This window comes from Meles meles, chromosome 10, assembly GCF_922984935.1.
Source record: "Meles meles chromosome 10, mMelMel3.1 paternal haplotype, whole genome shotgun sequence".
Taxonomy (NCBI): domain Eukaryota; kingdom Metazoa; phylum Chordata; class Mammalia; order Carnivora; family Mustelidae; genus Meles; species Meles meles.
The window spans coordinates 11,896,160-11,919,468 of NC_060075.1; the positions used below are offsets into that span (position 1 = coordinate 11,896,160).

Genomic DNA, 23,309 nt, shown 5'->3' on the forward strand with positions numbered 1-23,309 from the left:
ACAAGATTATAGATTCTTGAAAGTCCTTGAGACACCTAATGGTAAGAATGAAGAATTATAATTGTAGGCAGGCCTTCTTGAAGGCAGCTAGGACAAAGAAGCTCCTTACATACAGAGAAAAGCCCATCAGAATAGCGTCAGACCTGTCCACAGAAACCTGGCAAGCCAGGAAGGGCTGGCAAGATATATTCAGGGCACTAAATGAGAAGAACATGCAGCCAAGAAAACTTTATCCAGCAAGACTGACATTCCAAATAGATGGAGAGATAAAGAGTTTCCAAGACCAGCAAGGCTTAAAAGAATATGTGACCACCAACCCAACACTGCAGGAAATTTTAAGGGGGGTTCTATAAAAGAGGAAAAATCCTAAGAATATCATTGAACAGAAATATAGAGACAATCTACAGAAAGAAAGACTTCAAAGGTAACACGATGTCAATAAAAACGTAACCATCAATAATCACTCTCAATGTGAATGGCCTAAATGCACCCATAAGACGACACAGGGTTGCAGATTGGATAAAATGACAGGACCCATCCATATGCTGTCTACAAGAGACCCATTTTGAACCTAAGTATACACCCAGACTGAAAGTGAAGGGATGGAGAAGCATCTTTCATGCCAATGGACCTCAAAAGAAGGCCAGGGTAGCAATTCTCATATCAGATAAATTAGATTTTAAACTAAAGACTATAGTCAGAGATACAGAAGGACACAACATAATTCTTAAAAGGACTATTTACCAAGATGATCTAACAATTGTAAATATCTATGCCCCCAATATGGGAGCAGCCAATTACATAAGAAAACTATTAATCAAGGTTAAGAGTCATGTTGATATGAATACATTAATAGTAGATCGTAACATGCCTCTCTCAGTAATAGACAGATCATCCAATCAGAAACTCAATGAAGAAACAAGAGCATTGAATGACACATTGAACCAGATGGACCTCATAAATATATATAGAACATTCCACCCTAAAACAACAGAATACTCATTCTTCTCAAGTGCACATGGAACCTTCTCCAGAATAGACCACACACTCGGTCACAAAGCAGGACTCAACCGATACCAAAAGACTGACATCATTCCCTGCATATTCTCAGATCACAATGCTTTGAAACTGGAACTCAATCACAAGGAAAAGTTTGGAAGGAACTCAAACACCTGGAAGCTAAAGACCACATTGCTTAAGAATGCTTGGATCAACCAGGAGATAAAAAAAAGAACTTAAACAATTCATGGAAACCAATGAGAATGAAGACACTTTGGTCCAAAACCTATGGGATACAGCAAAGGCAGTCCTAAAGGGGAAATACATAGCCATCCAAGCCTCCCTCAAAAAAATTGAAAAATCCACAATACACCAGCTGTCTCTACACCTTAAAGAACTGGAGAATCAACAACAAATTAAACCAACTCCACACATAAGAAGGAAATAATCAAGATTAGAGCAGAGATCAATGAGGTAGAAACTAGAGATACAGTAGAACATATCAATGAAACTAGAAGTTGGTTTTTTGAAAAAATCAATAAGATCGATAAACCATTGGCCACACTAATCCAAAGGAAGAGAGAGAAAGTTCAAATTAATAAAATTATGAATGAAAAGGGAGAGATCATGACTAACACCAAGGAAGCACAAACAATCATCAGAAGTTATTATCAACAGTTATATGCCAATAAGTTAAGCAACCTAGATGAAACGGATGCATTCCTGGAAAACTATAAACTCCCAAAATTGAACCAGGAAGAAATTGACAACCTGAGTAGACTGATATCTAGTAATGAGATTGAAACAGTGATCAAAAACCTCCCAAGAAACCAGAGCCCAGGACCTGACGGATTCCCTGGGGAATTCTATCAAATTTTCAAAGAAGAAATAACACCTATTCTTCTGAAGCTGTTTCAAAATATTGAAGCAGAAGGAAAACTTCCAGACTCTTTTTATGAAGCCAGCATTACCCTGATCCCCAAACCAGGCAAAGACCCTACCAAAAAGGAGAATTTCAGACCAATATCAATGATGAATATGGATGCTAAGATTCTCAACAAGATCCTAGCAAACAGGATCCAACAGCACATTAAAAAGATTACCCACCATGTCCAGGTGGGATTCATCCCTGGGTTACAAGGATGGTTCAACATTTGCAAATCAATCAATGTGATAGAAAAGATCAGTAAGAGAAGAGAGAAGAACCACATGGTCCTCTCAATTGATGCAGAAAAAGCATTTGACAAAATGCAGCATCTGTTCCTGATGAAAACGCTTCAAAGTATAGGGATAGAGGGAACATCCCTGAACTTCATAAAATCTACCTATGAAAGACCCACAGCAAATATCATTCTCAATGGGAAAAAACTCGCAGCCTTCCCGTTGAGATCAGGAACACGACAAGGATGCCCACTCTCACCAATCTTGCTCAACATAATATTAGAAGTCCTAGCAACGGCAATCAGACAACAAAGAAAAATAGAAGGTATCCAAATTGGCAATGAAGAAGTCAAACTCTCTCTTTTCGCAGATGACATGATTCTTTACATGGAAAACTCAAAAGACTCCACCCCCAAACTACTAGAACTCATACAGCAATTCAGTAACGTAGCAGGATACAAAGTCAATGTACAGAAATCTGTGGCTTTCTTATACACTAACAATGAAAACACAGAAAGGGAAATTAGAGAATCGATTCCATTTACTATAGCACCAAGAACCATAAGATACCTGGGAATAAACCTTACCAAAGAGGTAAAGGATCTGTACTCGAGGAACTACAGAACACCCATGAAAGAAATTGAAGAAGACACAAAAAGATGGAAGACCATTCCATGCTATTGGATCGGAAGAATACACATTGTTAAAATGTCTATACTGCCTAGAGCAATCTATATTGTAATGCCATTCCGATCAAAATTCCACCGGTATTTTTCAAAGAGCTGGAGCAAATAATCCTAAAATTTGTATGGAATCATAAGAGACCCCAAATTGCTAAGGAAATATTGAAAAACAATAATAAAACTGGTGACATCACATTACCTGATTTCAAGCTTTACTACAAAGCTGTGATCACCAAGACAGCACAGTACTGGCATAAAAACAGACACATAGACCAGTGGAATAGAGTAGGAAGCCCAGATATGGACCCTCAACTCTATGGTCAAATAATCTTCGACAAAACAGGAAAAAATACCCAGTGGAAAAAAGACAGTCTCTTCAATAAATGGTGCTGGGAAACTTGGACAGCTATATAAGAATGAAACTCGACCATTCTCTTACACTGTACACAAAGATAAACTCGAAATGGATAAAAGACCTCAACGTGAGACAGGAATCCATCAAAATCCTAGAGGAGAACATAGGTAGAAACCTCTTTGATATCATCCACAGCAATTTCTTTCAAGATATGTCTCCAAAGGCAAAGGAAACAAAAGCAAAAATGAGCTTTTGGGACTTCATCAAGATCAAAAGCTTCTGCACAGCAAAGGAAACAGTCAACAAAACAAAGAGGCAACCCACGAATGGGAGAAGGTATTTGCAAAGGACAGTACAGACAAAACGTTGATATCCAGGATCTCTAAAGAACTTCTCAAACTCAACACACACAAAACAGATAATCATATCAAAAAATGGGCAGAAGACATGAACAGACACTTCTCCAATGAAGACATACAAATGGCTATCAGATACATGAAAAAATGTTCATCATCACTAGCCATCAGGGAGATTCAAATTAAAACTACATTGAGATACGATACCACCTGACACCAGTTAGAATGGCCAAAATTAGCAAGACAGGAAATGACATGTGTTGGAGAGGATGTGGAGAAAGGGGAACCCTCTTATACTGTTGGTGGGAATGCAAGTTGGTGCAGCCACTTTGGAGAACAGTGTGGAGATTCCTGAAGAAATTAAAAATAGAGCTTCCCTATGACCCTGCAATTGCACTACTGGGTATTTACCCCAAAGATACAGATGTAGTGAAAAGAAGGGCCATCTGTACCCCGATGTTTATAGTAGCAATGGCCACGGTCACCAATCTGTGTAAAGAACCAAGATGCCCTTATATGGACGAATGGATAAAGAAGATGTGGTCCATATACAGTATGGAGTATTATGCCTCAAATAACATGGAGGACATAGGGAAATGGAGAGGAGAAGGGAGTTGAGGGAAATTGTAAGGGAGGTAAACCATGAGAGACTATGGACTCTGAAAAACAATCTGAGTGTTTTGAAGGGTCGGGGGGTGGGAGGTTTGGGGAGCCACGTGGTGGGTATTAAGGAGGGCACGTATTGCATGGAGCACTGGGTGTGGTGCAAAAACAATGAATTCTGTTATGTTGAAAAGAAATAAAAAAAAATGGGGTATCCATGTAATGGAATGCTACTCCAAAAAAAAAAAAAAAGGAAGTGACGTCATGTGTTGATATGCGACACTATCTTTTATATATTGTTGAGTGAGACAGAAAAGGTTTTAAAATAAATTTTCACAGCATTTTCTGTAGAGAATATGTAGATCATACTTGTAATTTTTTTCTAATGTTGTATGGCAATATGGTCGTGCTTAGAGAATGTGAGGAATGGGAAGGAAGATTATTCCCACTTTATACCCTTTTGCACCTATTGACATACTCAGATTTAACAAGCATATTACAAATGAAATCCCAAATCCAGATAAATGTGTTGTGACTGTCTCTTTTTCTGTCTCACTCTAACATACAGCAGACTTACAATTTACATTTGTCACTTGTTCTAGGTTGTAAATATAACTGCCTGCATTAGCTGTCCTTATGCTGTCCCCACTTTGAAGTGCCCAGCTGGCAATCAGGGACACACCATAGAAATAAATGGCTGGTGGAGTCTTGCTAGAATGCATACAGATGCACACATGTCCAGAAGAGTGGAAACCTGAGATGATAGCAGAGAATGGAGTGGAATTTGGAAGCAGAACGTCTTCCCTTTTCATGGAGAGTACACAGGGTTAGGATCATCAGACATCAGGCATCTCTCTCTAAAATTAGCAAAGGAGGAGACAGGTTTTATAGAGGATTTCTGGTGAAGTTAAAGCTTTGACTGAGACCAATATGCATGCTTTTTGGATATTAGTGCACATTTTAGAGGTCAATTGTAATGTGTCCTGTTGGAGGGTTGCAGGATAATATTTTCCCTCTGAGTAGCTAAGAGAATCAGGGAAGAGTCTAGGATACAGGGCAGAAGGGGTGCCATATGCTTAGTGCCCGAGATGTCTTTTCATAACCTAGACTTGAGGCCCTTGTCAAGACAGTCTTGTTGCTGAAAGTGTCTGATTGGTGACATTCCATGTTTTCTCATTAAGCAAAAAGTTTAGAAAGTTCTGACACTTAATTGGTCAAAGATGGGAATAACTGAAAGTTTGTTCTCTTCTCCCCAGACTGATTGCTTAGGGATGCTCTGAACCTGGGCTAATTAAGGAGAGATACCTCAGTGACTAAGTCCCCATGGGAAGGAGGGTAGTGGGAGGGAAAGAGAGAGAAAGAGACCCTCAGCTCTTCACAAAACTGTTATTTATGGACTTTTTCCTAAGCTGTTTCTGAACAAGTTTTCCAGGCCCCTATGCATGGCTCATCAGTAGTTAGACAGTGGTTATTCTTAGCCAAGGCCTCGAGAGCCTGAGAAGTTGTGGAGAGGCCCCTCCATGGAGGTGAGTGCCTTCTCAGTGTTTTTCTCTAGGAAGAAAAATGGCAAAGAAGACCAGGGTGGGAATTTGAGGCTTAGCAGCCTCCTACAACAAGGAGGCTTAGAATCTGAGGAATGGATGAGGCTCCTCTCCAAATCCCCCATGTACAGCTGAGACCAGATTTGTGTCCCATAGAAGCAACAGACACTGCTGTATGAGAATGTCAAGTTTCTTCTGTTTTTTTTCACCTTGTGCTCATTATGCACACATTGTAGAAATATAGATCACTGAGCTGTCCCAACAATTCTGTCCTTGACCTATTTTCCCATCCTTAAAAGGCTCACAGAGACTTAGAGGAAGTTGTAGGAGTAATGGAAGTGAGGAAGGGAAAATTGTAATGTGAGCTGTGAAGGGAAACCAAGAAGAGTAGGCTCTAAAAGGTATAGCTCAACTATTCAGATAGGAACTAGTACTATTTAATTCCATTGATCCATTCATCCATCAGGTACTTACAATTTATCTGCACTACTTTATACCTCAATATCATCTATATAAAATGTTCCTTTTCTCATAGAGTTTATATTCTTGTGTCACAGATGAACAATGAATAAACATAATTAAATTTCCTCTCCATCTTCCTTGCTTTGTATTTACTTCAGTATGATTAATGAACTAACACCATAATTTTTTTACTTGTCTTGTATATGGTCTAAAATCTACCATGGCCTTGAATATAAGCACCACAGGGCAGGGATTTTTATTTGTTGTAGTCACTGCTGCATTTGCTTCATGTTATGAGAAGGAATGAATTAAGTCCACATATCATGACAGGTCATAAAAAGAGCTAATAAGAAGTGATAAAGACCGGGGTTTCTGGTTTACTCAATTTTTGGATGTGTGCCTTTGGCTCGGGTCATAATTCCAGGTTCCTGGGATCAAGCCCTGTGTTGGACTCTCTACTCAGCAACAGACTTCTTCTCCCTCTGCCACTCCCCTGCTTGTGCTCCTTCCCTCACTGTCCATTTCTGTGAAATAAATAAATAAACCCTAAAAAAAAAAAAAGGAATTTTGAAGACCAAATGAACAAATCATTCCTAGTTGGGGTAGGATAACTGGCAAGAGTCCTCAAGGAGGTAACACTTAAATCATAGGATTGACAAAGTGAGCGGTAGAAATTCAGACATCCGAAGGGGTTACTGGCCTCAGATCTATTGTTGTCAGTGCCAGGTGCCACTTTTATTTCCTTGAAAAACTTTGCAGGGTACCTGGAGTTAGAGAAGAATGATTCTGTCCTGGGACATTATCTCAAGCTCCAGAGTTCTCATTTGTAGATCACTGATGTTCTATACAATGGAAGCTTAAAATCTGGAAAAAGCAGGGAGGTTGGTGATAGACGTTGTGCCATTTTTCTACTGCCCCAAGATGGGTCCATACAGTACCAGTAAGGATGCAGCATAGGGTTCGACGTACTCTGTTTTGGACATCATTGAGAAGACCATTATGTCATCATGCTACATGTCCACAATAAGAATTAAACAATACAGGACTGGAGAGGCTGATCAACTCATATTCAAAACTGACTGGTTTAAACAGACTTATCTTCTGTCTCCCAAGAGAAGGCACATCCAGTGGTGTAAAAAGATGGAAAGTTTTCTTATGCCCAATAGTAATAAAGAAGTCTTTGCCCTATAAAGACAGGTAGTCTTGAGGTAGATTGCATGTGCCCATATTCAGGTGTGGCTTTGTGCAAGTGGGAGCAGTAAGGTCATATTACTTGATTTTCTGTTGGAAAAGTTGGTCATCCTAACCTGCCTTCTTTCTCTTTTGAGAGCAGGGCCATGTGGAGTCATGTTACCAATCTTTGATCCCTAGGTTTCACAAGGAGCAGAAACAAGGACTAAATGATGAGCAATCTGTCTAGTGCCACTGAGTTCTGCCTTCTAGGATTCCCTGGGTCCCAAGAACTACACCACTTTCTTTTTGCTGTATTCTTTTTGTTCTACTTGGTGACATTAATGGGAAACACAGTCATCATTGTGATTGTGTGTGTTGATAAACGTCTGCAGTCTCCCATGTATTTCTTCCTTGGTCATCTCTCTGCCATGGAGATCCTGATCACATCGATTATCGTGCCCATGATGCTTTGGGGTTTGCTGCTCCCTGGGATGCAGATAATATCTCTGGCTGCTTGTGTTACCCAGCTTTTCCTGTACCTTGCTCTGGGGACCACAGAGTTTGCTTTAGTGGGAGCCATGGCTGTGGACCGTTACGTGGCTGTCTGTAACCCTCTGAGGTACAACATCATCATGAACAGCCGCACCTGCATCTGGGTGGTCATTGTGTCATGGATGTTTGGGTTCCTTTCTGAAATATGGCCTGTCTATGCCACATTTCAGTTCACCTTCTGCAAGTCGAATCTGTTAGACCATTTTTTCTGTGATCGGGGGCAGCTGCTCAAATTGTCCTGCGATGACACACTTTTCACGGAGTTTGTTCTTTTCTTAATGGCTATTGTCATTATCATTGGGTCTCTGGCCCCAACAATTGTCTCCTACACCTACATCATCTCTACCATCCTCAAGATCCCCACAGCCTCGGGCCGGAGGAAAGCCTTCTCTACTTGTGCCTCTCATTTCACCTTTGTTGTGATAGGCTATGGCAGCTGCTTGTTCCTCTATGTGAAGCCCAAGCAAACACAGGCGGCAGAATACAATAAGATAGTTTCCCTGTTGATTTCTGTGTTGACTCCTTTCCTGAACCCTTTCATCTTCACCCTCAGGAATGACAAAGTCAAAGAGGCTCTTTGGGATGGTATGAAACGCTGCAGTCAACTCCTCAAAGACTAGACCTCTCTGCCCACGTTTTGGGTAGTAATATCCTCTATAGATTCTTCAGTAACCTAGAAAACCCTAGCTGCTCTCTTACCATCATCACCTTTCCAAGGATCAGTAGTGTACAATTCCCAATTGGGCCGAAGGAGACAAGGCAGAGAAAACTGAAACCTGTTCTCTGCCCACTAGAATCCCATTCCTGTTTCTGATGATTCCACTATTGAACTGTGGGAGCATATCCTTGGGAAACTGGAGGATTAGAGAAAAGAAATAGACATATTGTTTTAGCTTTCTATGGCTCAGTTAATTTACCTATAATCTGTTATTGAAGATGTATTTCCTAGGGGTGAAGGAAGTGGAAGGAAGGAGAGGGGAGTAATCCAGCATAATCAGAGTACCAACGGAGAGATGCTTATTTTGTTTCTTTATCAACTATTGTGGGGATTTTCATAATTTTTATGCAATTTCTTGGTGATATGACTGTAAACACTTCATTTATTTTTATAATAATTTTTGGAAGATTTATTTATTTGACAGAGAGAGATCACAAGTAGAAAGAGAGGCAGGTAGAGAGAGAGGGGGAAGCAGGATCCCTGCTGAGCAGAGAGCTGATGCAGGGCTCCATCCCAGGACCCTGAGACCATGGACTGAGCTGAAGGATGAGGTTTAACCCACTATGGCAGCCAGGCACCCCTGTCTGTACACACTTTAAATATTCTATGATTCTCCTCTTCTCTTGCGGTCTATCATGTTATCTTGGTCCCATTGCTACTGTAAAGTAAATACAATACTGTATACTTTTACCACAGCACCAATGTGGAGTGGTGATAAGGGGATTGGGATACTTTTCTTTTAGTAAGTCTTGGTGATGTGAAGGTAAGAAATCTTTTGTCATATGTGGGGATTGAGACAAATAAGAATTAAATGACTTCAGTCTAGAGAGAGCATCCTGTGTTTTATAGCTGCTTAAATCAATGTCTTAAATATGTCTTTGAGATTGCTCCCAGACCCAGACTTCAGTCTTCATGATGCCTTTGGTTCTTTGTCTCCCAAATCCAAGTGTCTCAGCACCTTGCCATAGATCTTCTCTGTGGGGAGCATCAAAGGAATGAGCAGCTGCCCTCCTAACTTGCCGTTCTTTACAAATTCCAGGGCATGGTTTCATGGCAATGCAGTTGTCGGTAGTTTGTAAGGTTAGAGGAAGGTCGTTGAGGCATGGTGTTGATGAAATGGTAAGATCTCCTGGCAGCCCTGAATTGGGTGGAGATAATTGAGCCTCCCAGCAGTGGGTGATGGCATTCCATAGGATGGCAAATAGTCTTATGTGTAGATGCCTTCCATTTGGAGAGGACCGGGAAGATCACCAAGTAGGATCTAGTTGATGTCACTGCATAGGGGCACAAAATCCAGCCCAAGCTCTGCTAGCCAACCAGTGGGTTGTGATGGGACTGCATTGGCTGGAGAATGTGCTGAAGACTGACACAAAGGGAACCTCCACCCCAGGCTCATTTCCTGTGGTCTGCTTTCCCTAGAAAAATATCATGTTTTCTCCTTAAGTACTCCAGAGAGGATGCATTTTCTAATCTACACAAGGCTTTGCACAGCATATGCTGTCTCTGGGCTGATAGAGGCAAAGTAGGAAGACAGAAAAGAGCCTCACTGTCCTCAGGTATGGTTTCTTTGTTTTTTCAACCTGTCATTCCCCATGCCTCTTGCACCCTGCCCGAGCACCCTTTGTTCATCTACCAACTATCTTCTTTCTTTTTGTTCTCTCCCCTGTCCTTGAGCTCTTCTGTTCTTTCTCCTTCTTTCCCTTTCCCTTGTTTCCCTTTCCCCTCCAATCAAGCTCTGACTTGTAATCAAGCTCCCACTGGTAATGCTTTCCTCTTCTTCCCCTTCTCCTCCAGCAGCATTTCCATTCCCCTCCTGCATCTCAGGGATGTGGTGTTCTAAACTGCCTCTCTGAATGTCCTAGCCTATGAGAAGAAAAGGAGAGTTCCTGATCAAGAAAGAGTGATGGGGCATTAAACATCTCGTATACCAAGGAAGATGTTCTTCTGCTTGGTCTTTGATTTTGAGAGAAAGAAAGTTACTATCTGTGTTAGTCTTCTTGGGTTGCCATAAAAAAACACTATACATTTGGTGGCTTACACAAGATAAATTTATTTCTCATAGTTCTGGAGACAGAAACGTCCATATTCAAGATTCAGGCTAATTTAATTTTTGGTGACAACTCTCTGGCTTGTAGATGGTGACCTTGTGTCTATGTCCTCAACTGGCCTTTCAAAGGTGGATATTTGGGAAAGAGAGGTAGCACGGTCTGGTGACTTTTCTCAGAAGGACACTGTTGTTATGTGATGAGGGCCCTAAGTATTGACCTCATTTCAACTTAATAACATCCCAAGAGTCTCCATCACCCAAATCATCTGCAATGGGTGTCAGGGTTTCTACATATGGATTTTGAGGGCACACAAACCTTTAGTCCATAATTCTCAACCAGAATGCCTACTCCATGTTCACACTGGGAGATGGGAGACAGATATGTCTGTCCTGTGAGGCTTTAATTTCCAAGCATGCAGGTGTCTCTCACTCCAAAATGAAGTGAAATGCCTCATACTATCTCCTTACTACTATATACACTACAAAATCTCAATCGCTTTTGCTCTATTTATTTTCATCTCTACTCTTCACACCAGCTTAGTATATGGAAAATCAACACAGATATCTAAACATAAATACTAGGAATAGTCCACTATATGCATATATATACATGTGTGTTTGTGTATGTATACACATTATATATATGTGTGTGTGTGTGTGTATATATATATATATATATATATATATATATATATATATATATAGTACACCATATTTTCTTTATGCCTTCATCAGTCATTGAACACTTGGGCTCTTTCCACATTTTGACTATGGTAGATAATGCTTCTATAAGCATCAGGGTGCATGTAGTCCTTTGAATCAGCATTTTTGTATTCTTTGGATGCATTCTTAGTAATGCAGTTGCTGGATTGTAGGGTAGTTCTATTTTCAAGTTTTTGAGGAACCTCCATATTGTTTTCCAGAGTGGCTACAGTGGTTTGCATTCCCACCAACAGTGCAAGAGGATTCCCCTTTGTCCACATCTTCGCTAATACCTGTTGTTTATCGTGCTGTTGATTTTAGCCATTCTGACAGGTGTGAGGGGATATCTTGTTGTAGTTTTGATTTGTGCTTCTCTGATATTCAGTGATACAGAGAATTTTTCAGCCACAAAAAAGAATGGAATCTTGCCATTTGCTACGACATGGATGGAGCTAGATAGTATTCTGCTAAACAAAATAAGTCAGTCAGAGAAAGGCAAATACCATGTGATTTCACTTGTATGTGGAATTTAAGAATCAAAACAAACAAGTAAAGGGGAAAAAAGGAGAGAGAGAAGCAAACCAAAACACAGACTTTTTACTGTAAAAAACAGATGGTTACCACAGGGGAGGTGGGTGGGGGGATGGGTTAAATAGGTGATGGGGATTAAGGAGTGCCCTTGTGATGACCACCACATCATGCTGTATGTTGTGTGGAAGTGGTGTTGTATGGAAGTGTTGAATCATCATATTGTACACCTGAAACTAATATAACACTGTATGTTAACTACCTGGAATTTAAATAAAGACTAAAAAATGTATTAAAAAAAAGAAAGCAAAATACTAGTTATAGAGCTTTATTTGAACTCCTAATTCACATGTAATTCAGATACTCAAAGTAAGTCTAATGTATAATTTGAAGTATCTCAGGTACGGTATGCTGCAAATTTTTACTTAATTTGAATGTTTGCCTCTTAACATGTACTTTGTATTCTTAGTGCCATGCTGTTTATTGCAGCAATGGCCACGGTCACCAAACTGTGGAAAGAACCAAGATGCCCTTCAACGGATGAATGAATAAGGAAGATTGGTCCATATACATGATAGAGCATTATGCCTCCATCAGAAAGGATGAATACCCAACTTTTGTAGCAACATGGACGGTACTGGAAGAGATTATGCTGAGCGAAATAAGTCAAGCAGAGAGAGTCAATTATCATATGGTTTCACTTATTTGTGGAGCATAACAAAGAACATGGAGGACATGGGGAGATGGGAGAAGGGAGGAGAAGGGAGTTGTGGGAAATTGGAAGGGGAGATGAACCATGAGAGACTATGGACTCTGAAAAGCAACTTGAGGGTTTTGAAGGGATGGGGGATGGGAGGTTGGGGAATCAGGTGGAGGGTAATAGAGAGGGCACGTATTGCTTGGAGCACTGGGTGTGGTGCAAAAACAGTGAGTACTGTTACGCTGAAAATAAATAAATTAAAACAAAACAAAACAAAGCAAAAACAAAACAAAAACAAAACAAAACTAGAGAGAATAGTACTTTTACTGGGAATGTTTTTAGTATTCTCTTGTTCTGGAAATGTTCCTTGGTGAAAGTAAATGCTGATCCCATTTAGTATCTGTTATGTATATCTGAGATGACATTCAATTGTTCTGTTTTATTTCTTACAGGTATTTCTTTATAATCCTACTAAATGTTGCATAAGTATTGGTGTGTATGATACAAATTAAAATATGAAATTTTCTAATATGAACTAATGTTCCTTATTACAAGGTAAGGAAAAAGAAGGGAGTGGTATGTAATTAAAACTTGTATTTCTTTTGCATAGCCACCACAAATATTTGTTTTTTCATTCCTAATCAAAATACCTCCATTGTTTTTTTAGTATTGATGATAATTTTCAAAACTGAACAGAAATGCAATTTGACACAGGTTCATGTGATTCCATATTTTTCTCTTCACTTCTTTGTTATTTTGTTCCAAGGATATGGGGAACTTTTTTCAGTAAACATGCTAAGTATGACTTTTATACATTTTGATTGATACCTATATATTAAATATGTACTGCAAATAATCCTAAAATTTGTATGGAATCAGAAGAGACCCCGAATTGCTAGGGAAATGTTGATTCCATACAAATTTTAGGATTATTTGCTCCAGCTCTTTGAAAAATACCGGTGGAATTTTGATCGGAATGGCATTACAATATAGATTGCTCTAGGCAGTATAGACATTTTAACAATGTGTATTCTTCCGATCCAATAGCATGGAATGGTCTTCCATCTTTTTGTGTCTTCTTCAATTTCTTTCATGGGTGTTCTGTAGTTCCTCGAGTACAGATCCTTTACCTCTTTGGTTAGGTTTATTCCCAGGTATCTTATGGTTCTTGGTGCTATAGTAAATGGAATTGATTCTCTAATTTGCCTTTCTGTATTTTCATTGTTAGTGTATAAGAAAGCCACATATTTCTGTACATTGACTTTGTATCCTGCTACGTTACTGAATTGCTGTATGAGTTCTAGTAGTTTGGGGGTGGAGTCTTTGGGGTTTTCCATATAAAGAATCATGTCATCTGCGAAAAGAGAGAGTTTGACTTCTTCCTTGCAATTTGGATACCTTTTATTTCTCTTTGTTGTCTGATTGCCGTTGCTAGGACTTCTAATACTATGTTGAACAAGATTGGTGAGAGTGGGCATTCTTGTCGTGTTCCTGATCTCAACGGGAAGGCTGCAAGCTTTTTCCCATTGAAGATGATATTTGAAAGAATCAATAAGATCAATAAACCATTGGCCACACTAATCCAAAAGAAAAGAGAGAAAGCCCAAATTAATAAAATTATGAATGAAAAGGGAGCGATCACAACTAACACCAAGGAAATAGAAACAATCATCAGAAATTATTACCAACAGTTATATGCCAATAAACTAAGCAACCTAGATGAAATGGATGCATTCCTGGAAAACTGTAAACTCCCAAAATTGAACCAGGAAGAAATTGGCAACCTGAATAGACCGATATCTAGTAATGAGATTGAAGCAGTTATCAAAAACCTCCCAAAAAACAAGAGCCCAGGACCTGACAGATTCCCTGGGGAATTCTACCAAACTTTCAAAGAAGAAATAACACCTATTCTTCTGAAGCTGTTCCAAAAAATTGAAGCAGAAGGAAAACTTCCAGACTCTTTTTATGAAGCCAGCATTACCCTGATCCCCAAACCAGGCAAAGACCCTACCAAAAAGGAGAATTTCAGACCAATATCAAGGATGAATATGGATGCTAAGATTCTCAACAAGATCCTAGCAAACAGGATCCAGCAGCACATTAAAAAGATTATCCACTATGACCAGGTGGGATTCATCCCTGGGTTGCAAGCATGGTTCAACATTCGCAAATCAATCACTGTGATAGAACAAATCAATAAGAGAAGAGAGAAGAAACACATGGTTCTCTCAATTGATGCAGAAAAAGCATTTGACAAAATCCAGCATCCGTTCCTGATTAAATCGCTTCAAAGTATCAGGATAGAGGGAACATTCCTGAACTTCATAAAATCTATCTAAGGAAATGTTGAAAAACGATAATAAAACTGGTGGCATCATGTTACCTGATTTCAAGCTTTACTACAAAGCTGTGATCACAAAGAGAGCGTGGTACTGGCATAAAAATAGACACATAGACCAGTGGAACAGAGTAGAGAGACCAGATATGGACCCTCAACTCTATGGTCAAATAATCTTCAACAAAGCAGGAAAAAATATCCAGTGGGAAAAAGACAGTCTCTTCAATAAATGGTGCTGGGAAAACTGAACAGCTGTATGTAGAAGAATGAAACTCGACCAGTCTCTTACACCGTACACAAAGATAAACTTGAAATGGATAAAAGACCTCAACGTGAGACAGGAATCCATCAAAATCCTAGAGGAGAACATAGGCAGTAACCTCTTTAATATCAGCCACAGCAACTTCTTTCAAGACATGTCTCCAAAGGCAGAGGAAACAAAAGCGAAAATGAGCTTTTGGGACTTCATCAAGGTCAAAAGCTTCTGCACAGCAAAGGAAACAGTCAACAAAACAAAGAGGCAACCCACAGAATGGGAGAAGATATTTGCAAATGACAGTAGAGAGAAAAGGTTGATATCCAGGATCTCTAAAGAACTTCTCAAACTCAATACACACAAAACAGATAATCATATCAAATATATGCTGCATAAGAAACATTGCTGAAAGTTTTGGTTTCATATAAATGGAAGGAAAGAAATATTGATTGCAAATTTATAATTTCTGTATATTTTATTCAATATGGGCAATATCCTGTGAGGTAAGTAGTCCTATGTTTATTAACAGATGAGAATATAGAAGCTATAAAAGACATTAAGCAACTTGCCCAAATTTACTTAGCCATCAACCACATCACTTCCATTAGATTAGAAAGAAGTAAAACTCTAAGAATATTAAGTCTTTATGTGAACGTTGGAGAATAAAAGCTTTTATTCATTTATGATGAGAATATAAAATATTATGGTACTAGTAGCTAGTAAAAACTTAACGATATATATGCATATATGTATGTAAATATATGTATACACACACATACACAATAGGGCCTATTTTCAAGTCTCTTGATGAGCTTATGAAATGAATTCCCTATCATTCATGCAATTTTTAAAAAATTTGTACTTTCATTTAATTCTTTTTTACAGTTTTTATCTTTCAGCTAAAGTTTTTGCCTTGTGTATAAATGCTATGCACCTTTTTTACTGCATTTCACATGGTTATATTATTTTTGCATTAAGTTAATATTTTCTAGTAACAACTTAAATATTTTGGTTCTTTCACTTTTTTAAACTATTTTTTTTTAGTACATGTCCTAGGACTTGCCACATCCAACTTAACCTGGAATTGATGTTAGATTTATACTAACAGTGAAGCTCTTCACTTCCTCCCTTTTGTGCTATTAGTGTACATATTATGTTCCTATAGTTAAAAACTTAACAATATAATGTTACAATTATTACTTCATGTGCTTTTTTAAAGAAGCTGAGGGATGAAAGGAGAACAAGTATATATTCATAGCATTTATTAAATTAACCTTATTTATCTTTTCTCATTCTATTCATTCATTTCTCACATTTTAATTGGTAACTGGTGTCATTTCCTTTCTCCAAAACAGCTTTGTTCCTACCCATCATCTTTATGCTATCATTGACAAATATAGTACATTTCTATATGTTATCCACTCAACAATATGATTATATGCTTATTGTTTTATACAATGATTTCAAAATTAATTAATGGAAGAGAGGGAAAGAATTATGCACTTACAGCATTTGTTATAATTACAGAATTATGTTATTCAGTGCTGTTTCTTTGTGTGTGTGTGTGTGTGTGTGTGTGTGTGTATCCTAATTACTTCCTGGGATCATTCACTTTTAGTCAGAAGAACTTTCTTTGGTATTTCTTGTAAGAAGATTCTGTTAGCAACAAATTTTCTGAGTTTTTCTGGGAGCTAAATGTCTTTCTTTTGCTTTCATTTTTGAAAGATAGTTTTGGTTGGAAAGAAGATTTTTGATTGATCATGTCTTATTCCTTCATCACTTAAATATGTCATCCCATTGCTTTCTTGTCTTACCTGTTTATAAGAAGGCACCTGTGAATCTTAATAGTGTCCCTTGGATGTGAGAAGTCATTTTTTTTTTTCTGGTTGCTTTGAAGATTTTTTCTTGTTTTTCAGCAATTTTACTATTATGTATTTGTGTGTGGATGTCTTTGTATTAATTTTATTTTCATTTAAATTTTAATGCTAAATTACAAATATATACAAAATAGACAAAATAGCACATTAGCCAACTAAAAAACTCATAGCAATCTTGCTTCCTCTCTTCTTCCATCTATATTCCTCCTCCAACTGGCTTATTTTGAAACACATCCTGGGCATCCTCTTATTTCATCCATAAATATTTCAAAAAGAATTCATAATTACTTTATTTGGTTGAAGTGTTCCTGCCTGCCATAGCTGTTTAACTAGCAAGTATGTTGTTGCAAATGAGAAGGTCCAGTACTGCCTAGCCTATTTTAACAAAAATTCCTAAAGGGGCACATCACTTGGGCCAATTTTCCCAATGAAGGGAGTAAGGCTAGGAAAGCAAGGGTCCTGGATGAAGTCCCAATGCCCCCCACCCCAACCAACCCCCATCACCAAAGTGGCACTCCAGGCTGGGCAAAGAGGGCCTGCGGGGGGGGGGTCACACCAAAGGCCCCCTAACCTGTGCCATCCAGCTCAAACACCAAGCTGGAGAGGACTCGATGGGGCGCATCTCCATTCCTCGAGTCTGCTTACCCAAGGGGCACCACGTCCTCTGCACCAGCCTGGCCACAGTGACATGTCTCTTTGCATTCATTTTACTTGGAGTTCATTGACTTGCCTGGATGCATAAATTAATGTTTTTCATCAAATTTGGAAGTTTTTAACCATCATTTCTTTGAATATTTCTTAATCTCCTTGTCTCTCCTATTCTTCTGGTGTTCCCATTGCTTGTACTTAGTGCACACAGTAGACTCTTGTATTTCTCTGTGGCTCTCCTCATTTTTCTTCATTCCTTTTTGTTACCTTCTATTATGGACATAGACTTTTCTAAGGAAAACACAAATCTCAGGACACTAAAAGATGAAATTTGACTTCATAAGAATAAAATATTTATGTACAAAGACACAAAGAAGTGGAAAAATGTTCCATGCTCATGGATTGGAAGAACAAGTATTGTTAAAATGTCTCTGCCACCTAGAGTAATCTACATTCAATGCAATCCATATGAAAATCCATCAACTGTTTTCACAGAGCTGGAACATATAATCCTAAGGTTTATTTGGAACCAGAAAAGACCCTAAATAGCCAAAGGAATGTTGAAAAAGGAAACCAAAGCTGATGGCATGAGAATTCAGGACGGCAAGCTCTATTACAGAGCTATATCATCAAGACATATGGTACTGGCACAAAAACAAACATATAGATCAATGGAACAGAATAGAGAGCCCAGAAATGGACCCTCAACTCTATGGTCAACTAATCTTTGACAAAGCAGGAGAGAATGTCCAATGGAAAAAAGACAATCTCTTCAACAAATGGTGTTGGGACCATTTCCTTGCACCACACACAACAATAGAGTCAATATGGATGGAAGACCTCAATGTGAGACAGGAATCCATCAAAATCCTTAAGGAGAACATAGGCAGCAGCCTCTTTGACCTCAGCCGCAGCAACTCCTTCCTAGAAACATTGCCAAAGGCCAAGGGAAGCAAGAGCAAAAGAGAACTCTCGACACTTCATCAAGATAAAAAGCTTTTGCACAGTTTTAGTAATTTTATCTTTCAAAACATTTTCCACTTGAACAGGATTTCCTTTGATTTTTCTTTTAAGGTATCTTAATTTTGTTCTCTTCAATGTAAAACAAATTCTGAATTAGTCTTAAGTTCGTAGTACATCAGGAAATCAAGAGTGCTTTTATCGTACAGTGTTAGAGGCAGTGCGAATCAATCCAAAGTTTTTGGAGTATAATTTTCTGTTAATGGAAACCAATACCTTCAATATATCTGTCTTTTAACCTAGCAGTGTAAATCTAGGGATTTAGTTCAGAAATGTCAATGTGTATGGACTTACACATCTCTAAGTGTATTTAAAGCATCATTTTTCATAGTAAAATGAAAACAACAACAGTGATCAAGAATGGGGTATCCATGTAACGGAATGCTACTCAAAAAAAAAAAAAAGAAGTGATGTCATGTGTTGATATGCGACACTATCTTTGATATGTTGTCGAGTGAGAGAGAAAGGTTTTAAAATAAATTTTCACAGCATTTTCTGTAGAGAATATGTAGATCATACTTGTAATTTTTTTCTAAAATTGTATGTATGTATGTATGTATGGCAATATGGTTGTGCTTGGACAATGTGAGGAATGGGAAGGAAGATTATTCCCACTTTATACCCTTTTGCACCTATTGACATTCTCAGACTTAACAAGTGTATTACAAATGAAATCCCAAATCCAGATAAATGTTTTGTGACTGTCACTTTTTCTGTCTCACTCTAACATACAGCAGACTTACAATTTACATTTGTCACTTGTTCTAGGTTGTAAATATAACTGCCTGCATTAGCTGTCCTTATGCTGTCCCCACTTTGAAGTGCCCAGCTGGCAATCAGGGACACACCATAGAAATAAATGACTGGTGGAGTCTTGCTAGAATGCATACAGATGCACACATGTCCAGAAGAGTGGAAACCTGAGATGATAGCAGAGAATGGAGTGGGATTTGGAAGCAGAACGTCTTCCCTTTTCATGGAGAGTACACAGGGTTAGGATCATCAGACATCAGGCATCTCTCTCTAAAATTAGCAAAGGAGGAGACAGGTTTTATAGAGGATTTCTGGTGAAGTTAAAGCTTTGACTGAGACCAATATGCATGCTTTTTGGATATTAGTGCACATTTTAGAGGTCAATTGTAATGTGTCCTGCTGGGGGGTTGCAGGATAATATTTTCCCTCTGAGTAGCTAAGAGAATCAGGGAAGAGTCTAGGATACAGGGCAGAAGGGGTGCCATATGCTTAGTGCCCGAGATGTCTTTTCATAACCTAGACTTGAGGCCCTTGTCAAGACAGTCTTGTTGCTGAAAGTGTCTGATTGGTGACATTCCATGTTTTCTCATTAAGCAAAAAGTTTAGAAAGTTCTGACACTTAATTGGTCAAAGATGGGAATAACTGAAAGTTTGTTCTCTTCTCCCCAGACTGATTGCTTAGGGATGCTCTGAACCTGGGCTAATTAAGGAGAGATACCTCAGTGACTAAGTCCCCATGGGAAGGAGGGTAGTGGGAGGGAAAGAGAGAGAAAGAGACCCTCAGCTCTTCACAAAACTGTTATTTATGGACTTTTTCCTAAGCTGTTTCTGAACAAGTTTTCCAGGCCCCTATGCATGGCTCATCAGTAGCTAGACAGTGGTTATCCTTAGCCAAGGCCTCGAGAGCCTGAGAAGTTGTGGAGAGGCCCCTCCATGGAGGTGAGTGCCTTCTCAGTGTTTTTCTCTAGGAAGAAAAATGGCAAAGAAGACCAGGGTGGGAGTTCGAGGCTTAGCAGCCTCCTACAACAAGGAGGCTTAGAATCTGAGGAATGGATGAGGCTCCTCTCCAAATCCCCCATGTACAGCTGAGAACAGATTTGTGTCCCATAGAAGCAACAGACACTGCTGTATGAGAATGTCAAGTTTCTTCTGTTTTTTTTCACCTTGTGCTCATTATGCACACATTGTAGAAATATAGATCACTGAGCTGTCCCAACAATTCTGTCCTTGACCTCTTTTCCCATTCTTAAAAGGCCCACAGAAACTTAGAGGAGGTTGTAGAAGTAAGGGAAGTGAGGAAGGGAAATTGGTAACCTGAGCCATAAAGGGAAACCAGGAAGTGTAGGCTCTAAGAGGTATGGCTCAACTATTCAGGTGAGTAACAAGTTCTATTAAATCATATATCACACATTCTTTCATCCATCATGGACCAACAATTTATCAACACTATTTTATAGCTCAACAATATCATCTATATAAACCTGTCCCTGTACTCATAGAGTTTCTATTCTAGTGTCACAGATGAACAATTTAGTAAACATAATTAAATTTCCTGTCCATCTTCCTTGCTTTGCATTTACTTCAGCATGATTAATGAACTAACACCGTAATTTCAGTTACTTATCTTGTATATGTTCTAACATCCACCTTCCCCTTGAATATAAGCACCACAGGGCAGGGATTTTTGTTTGTTGTAGTCACTGCGGCATTTGCTTCATGTTACATGAAGGAATGAAGTAAGTACACATATCATATCAGGTAATAATAAGTGCTACTAAGAAATGCTAAAGTCCAAAAATTAGCAAGTCATTCATAGTTGGGGTGGGATAACTGGCAAGAGTCCCTTGAAGAGATGACATTTTAGTAATGGGATGGATAAAATGAGAGGTAGAAATTCAGATATCCTCAGGGGTTACTGGTCTCCGATCTATTGTTGTCAGTACCAGGTGCCACTTTTATTTCCTTGTAACACTTTGCAGGGCACATGGAGTTAGGGAAGGATGATTCTGCCCTGGGACATTATTTCAAGCTCCAGAGTTCTCATTTGTAGAACACCGATGCTCTATACAATGGAGATTTAAAATCTGGGGAAACCAGGGACGTTGGTCTTAGATGTTGTTCCATTTTTCTACTGCCCCAAGATGGGTCTATACAGTACCAGTAAGGATGCAGCATAGGGTTCGACATACTCTGTTTTGGACATCATTGAGAAGACCATTATGTCATCATGCTACATGTCCACAATAAGAAGTAAGCAATACAGGACTGGAGAGACTGATCAACTCATATTCAAAGCTCACCAGTTTAAACAGACTTATCCTCTGTCTCCCAAGAGAAGATACATACAGTGGGGTAAAATGATGGAAAGTTTTCTTATCCCCAGTAGTGATGAAGAAGTCTTTGCCTTATCAAGACAGGAAGTCTTGAGGTAGATTGCATGTGCCCACATTCAGGTGTGGTCTTGTGCAGAGTGGGAGCAGTAGGTCATGTTACTTGATCCTCTGTTGGAAATAGTTTGTCATCCTAACCTGCCTTCTTTTTCTCTTTTGAGAGCAAGGCCACGTGGAGCCATGTTACCAATCTTTGATCTCTAGGTTTCACAAGGAGCAGAAACAAGGACTAAATGATGAGCAATCTATCTAGTGCCACTGAGTTCTGCCTTCTAGGATTCCCTGGGTCCCAAGAACTACACCACTTTCTTTTTGCTGTATTCTTTTTGTTCTACTTGGTGACATTAATGGGAAACACAGTCATCATTGTGATTGTGTGTGTTGATAAACGTCTGCAGTCTCCCATGTATTTCTTCCTTGGTCATCTCTCTGCCTTGGAGATCTTTGTTACAACTATTATTGTGCCCATGATGCTTTGGGGTTTGCTGCTCCCTGGGATGCAGACAATATCTCTGGCTGCTTGTGTTACCCAGCTCTTCCTGTACCTTTCTGTGGGGACCACAGAGTTTGCATTACTGGGAGCCATGGCTGTGGACCGTTACGTGGCTGTCTGTAACCCTCTGAGGTACGACGTCATCATGAACAGCCGCACCTGCATCTGGGTGGTCATTGTGTCATGGATGTTTGGGTTCCTTTCTGAAATATGGCCTGTCTATGCCACATTTCAGTTCACTTTCTGCAAGTCGAATCTGCTAGACCATTTTTTCTGTGATCGGGGGCAGCTGCTCAAATTGTCCTGCGATGACACACTTTTCACGGAGTTTGTTCTTTTCTTAATGGCTATTGTCATTATCATTGGGTCTCTGGCCCCAACAATTGTCTCCTACACCTACATCATCTCTACCATCCTCAAGATCCCCACAGCCTCGGGCCGGAGGAAAGCCTTCTCTACTTGTGCCTCTCATTTCACCTTTGTTGTGATAGGTTATGGCAGCTGTTTGTTCCTGTTTGTGAAACCGAAGCAAACACAGGCGGCAGAATACAATAAGATAGTTTCCCTGTTGATTTCTGTGTTGACTCCTTTCCTGAACCCTTTCATCTTCACCCTCAGGAATGATAAAGTCAAAGAGGCCCTTCAGGATCAAATGAATCGGTGCTGTCCACTGGTCAAGGATTAAATCTTTCTACATAAGTTTTGTGTGGAAGCATCTTCACTGGATTATTCACTATCCTGGGAAACCCTAGTTCCTCTGTTATCATTACCATCTTTTCAAAATCAAAAACTATGCACAACTCTCAATCAGGCCAGAGAAGATTACAAAGCAGAGAAAACTGAAACCAACTCCCTGCACACTAGATTCCCATTCCTCAAATGATTTCTGATGATTCCACTATTGAAATATGCGAACATATTCTTAGGAAGTGGGAGGAAGTCGACAAGGGA

General features: G+C 39.2%; 2 protein-coding genes across 2 annotated transcripts; both read left to right on the forward strand.

The window, feature by feature from the left end:
• The first annotated feature begins 7,560 nt into the window (after positions 1–7,560).
• On the forward strand, positions 7,561–8,505 carry LOC123952219 (olfactory receptor 9A4-like). The gene has a single exon (XM_046021512.1). The coding sequence runs from the start codon at positions 7,561–7,563 to the stop codon at positions 8,503–8,505; it is 945 nt and encodes a 314-aa protein (XP_045877468.1).
• A 13,593-nt stretch (positions 8,506–22,098) lies between these two features.
• Positions 22,099–23,043, forward strand: LOC123952220 (olfactory receptor 9A4-like). Its single transcript, XM_046021513.1, has one exon. The coding sequence runs from the start codon at positions 22,099–22,101 to the stop codon at positions 23,041–23,043; it is 945 nt and encodes a 314-aa protein (XP_045877469.1).
• The last annotated feature ends 266 nt before the right edge of the window (positions 23,044–23,309 follow it).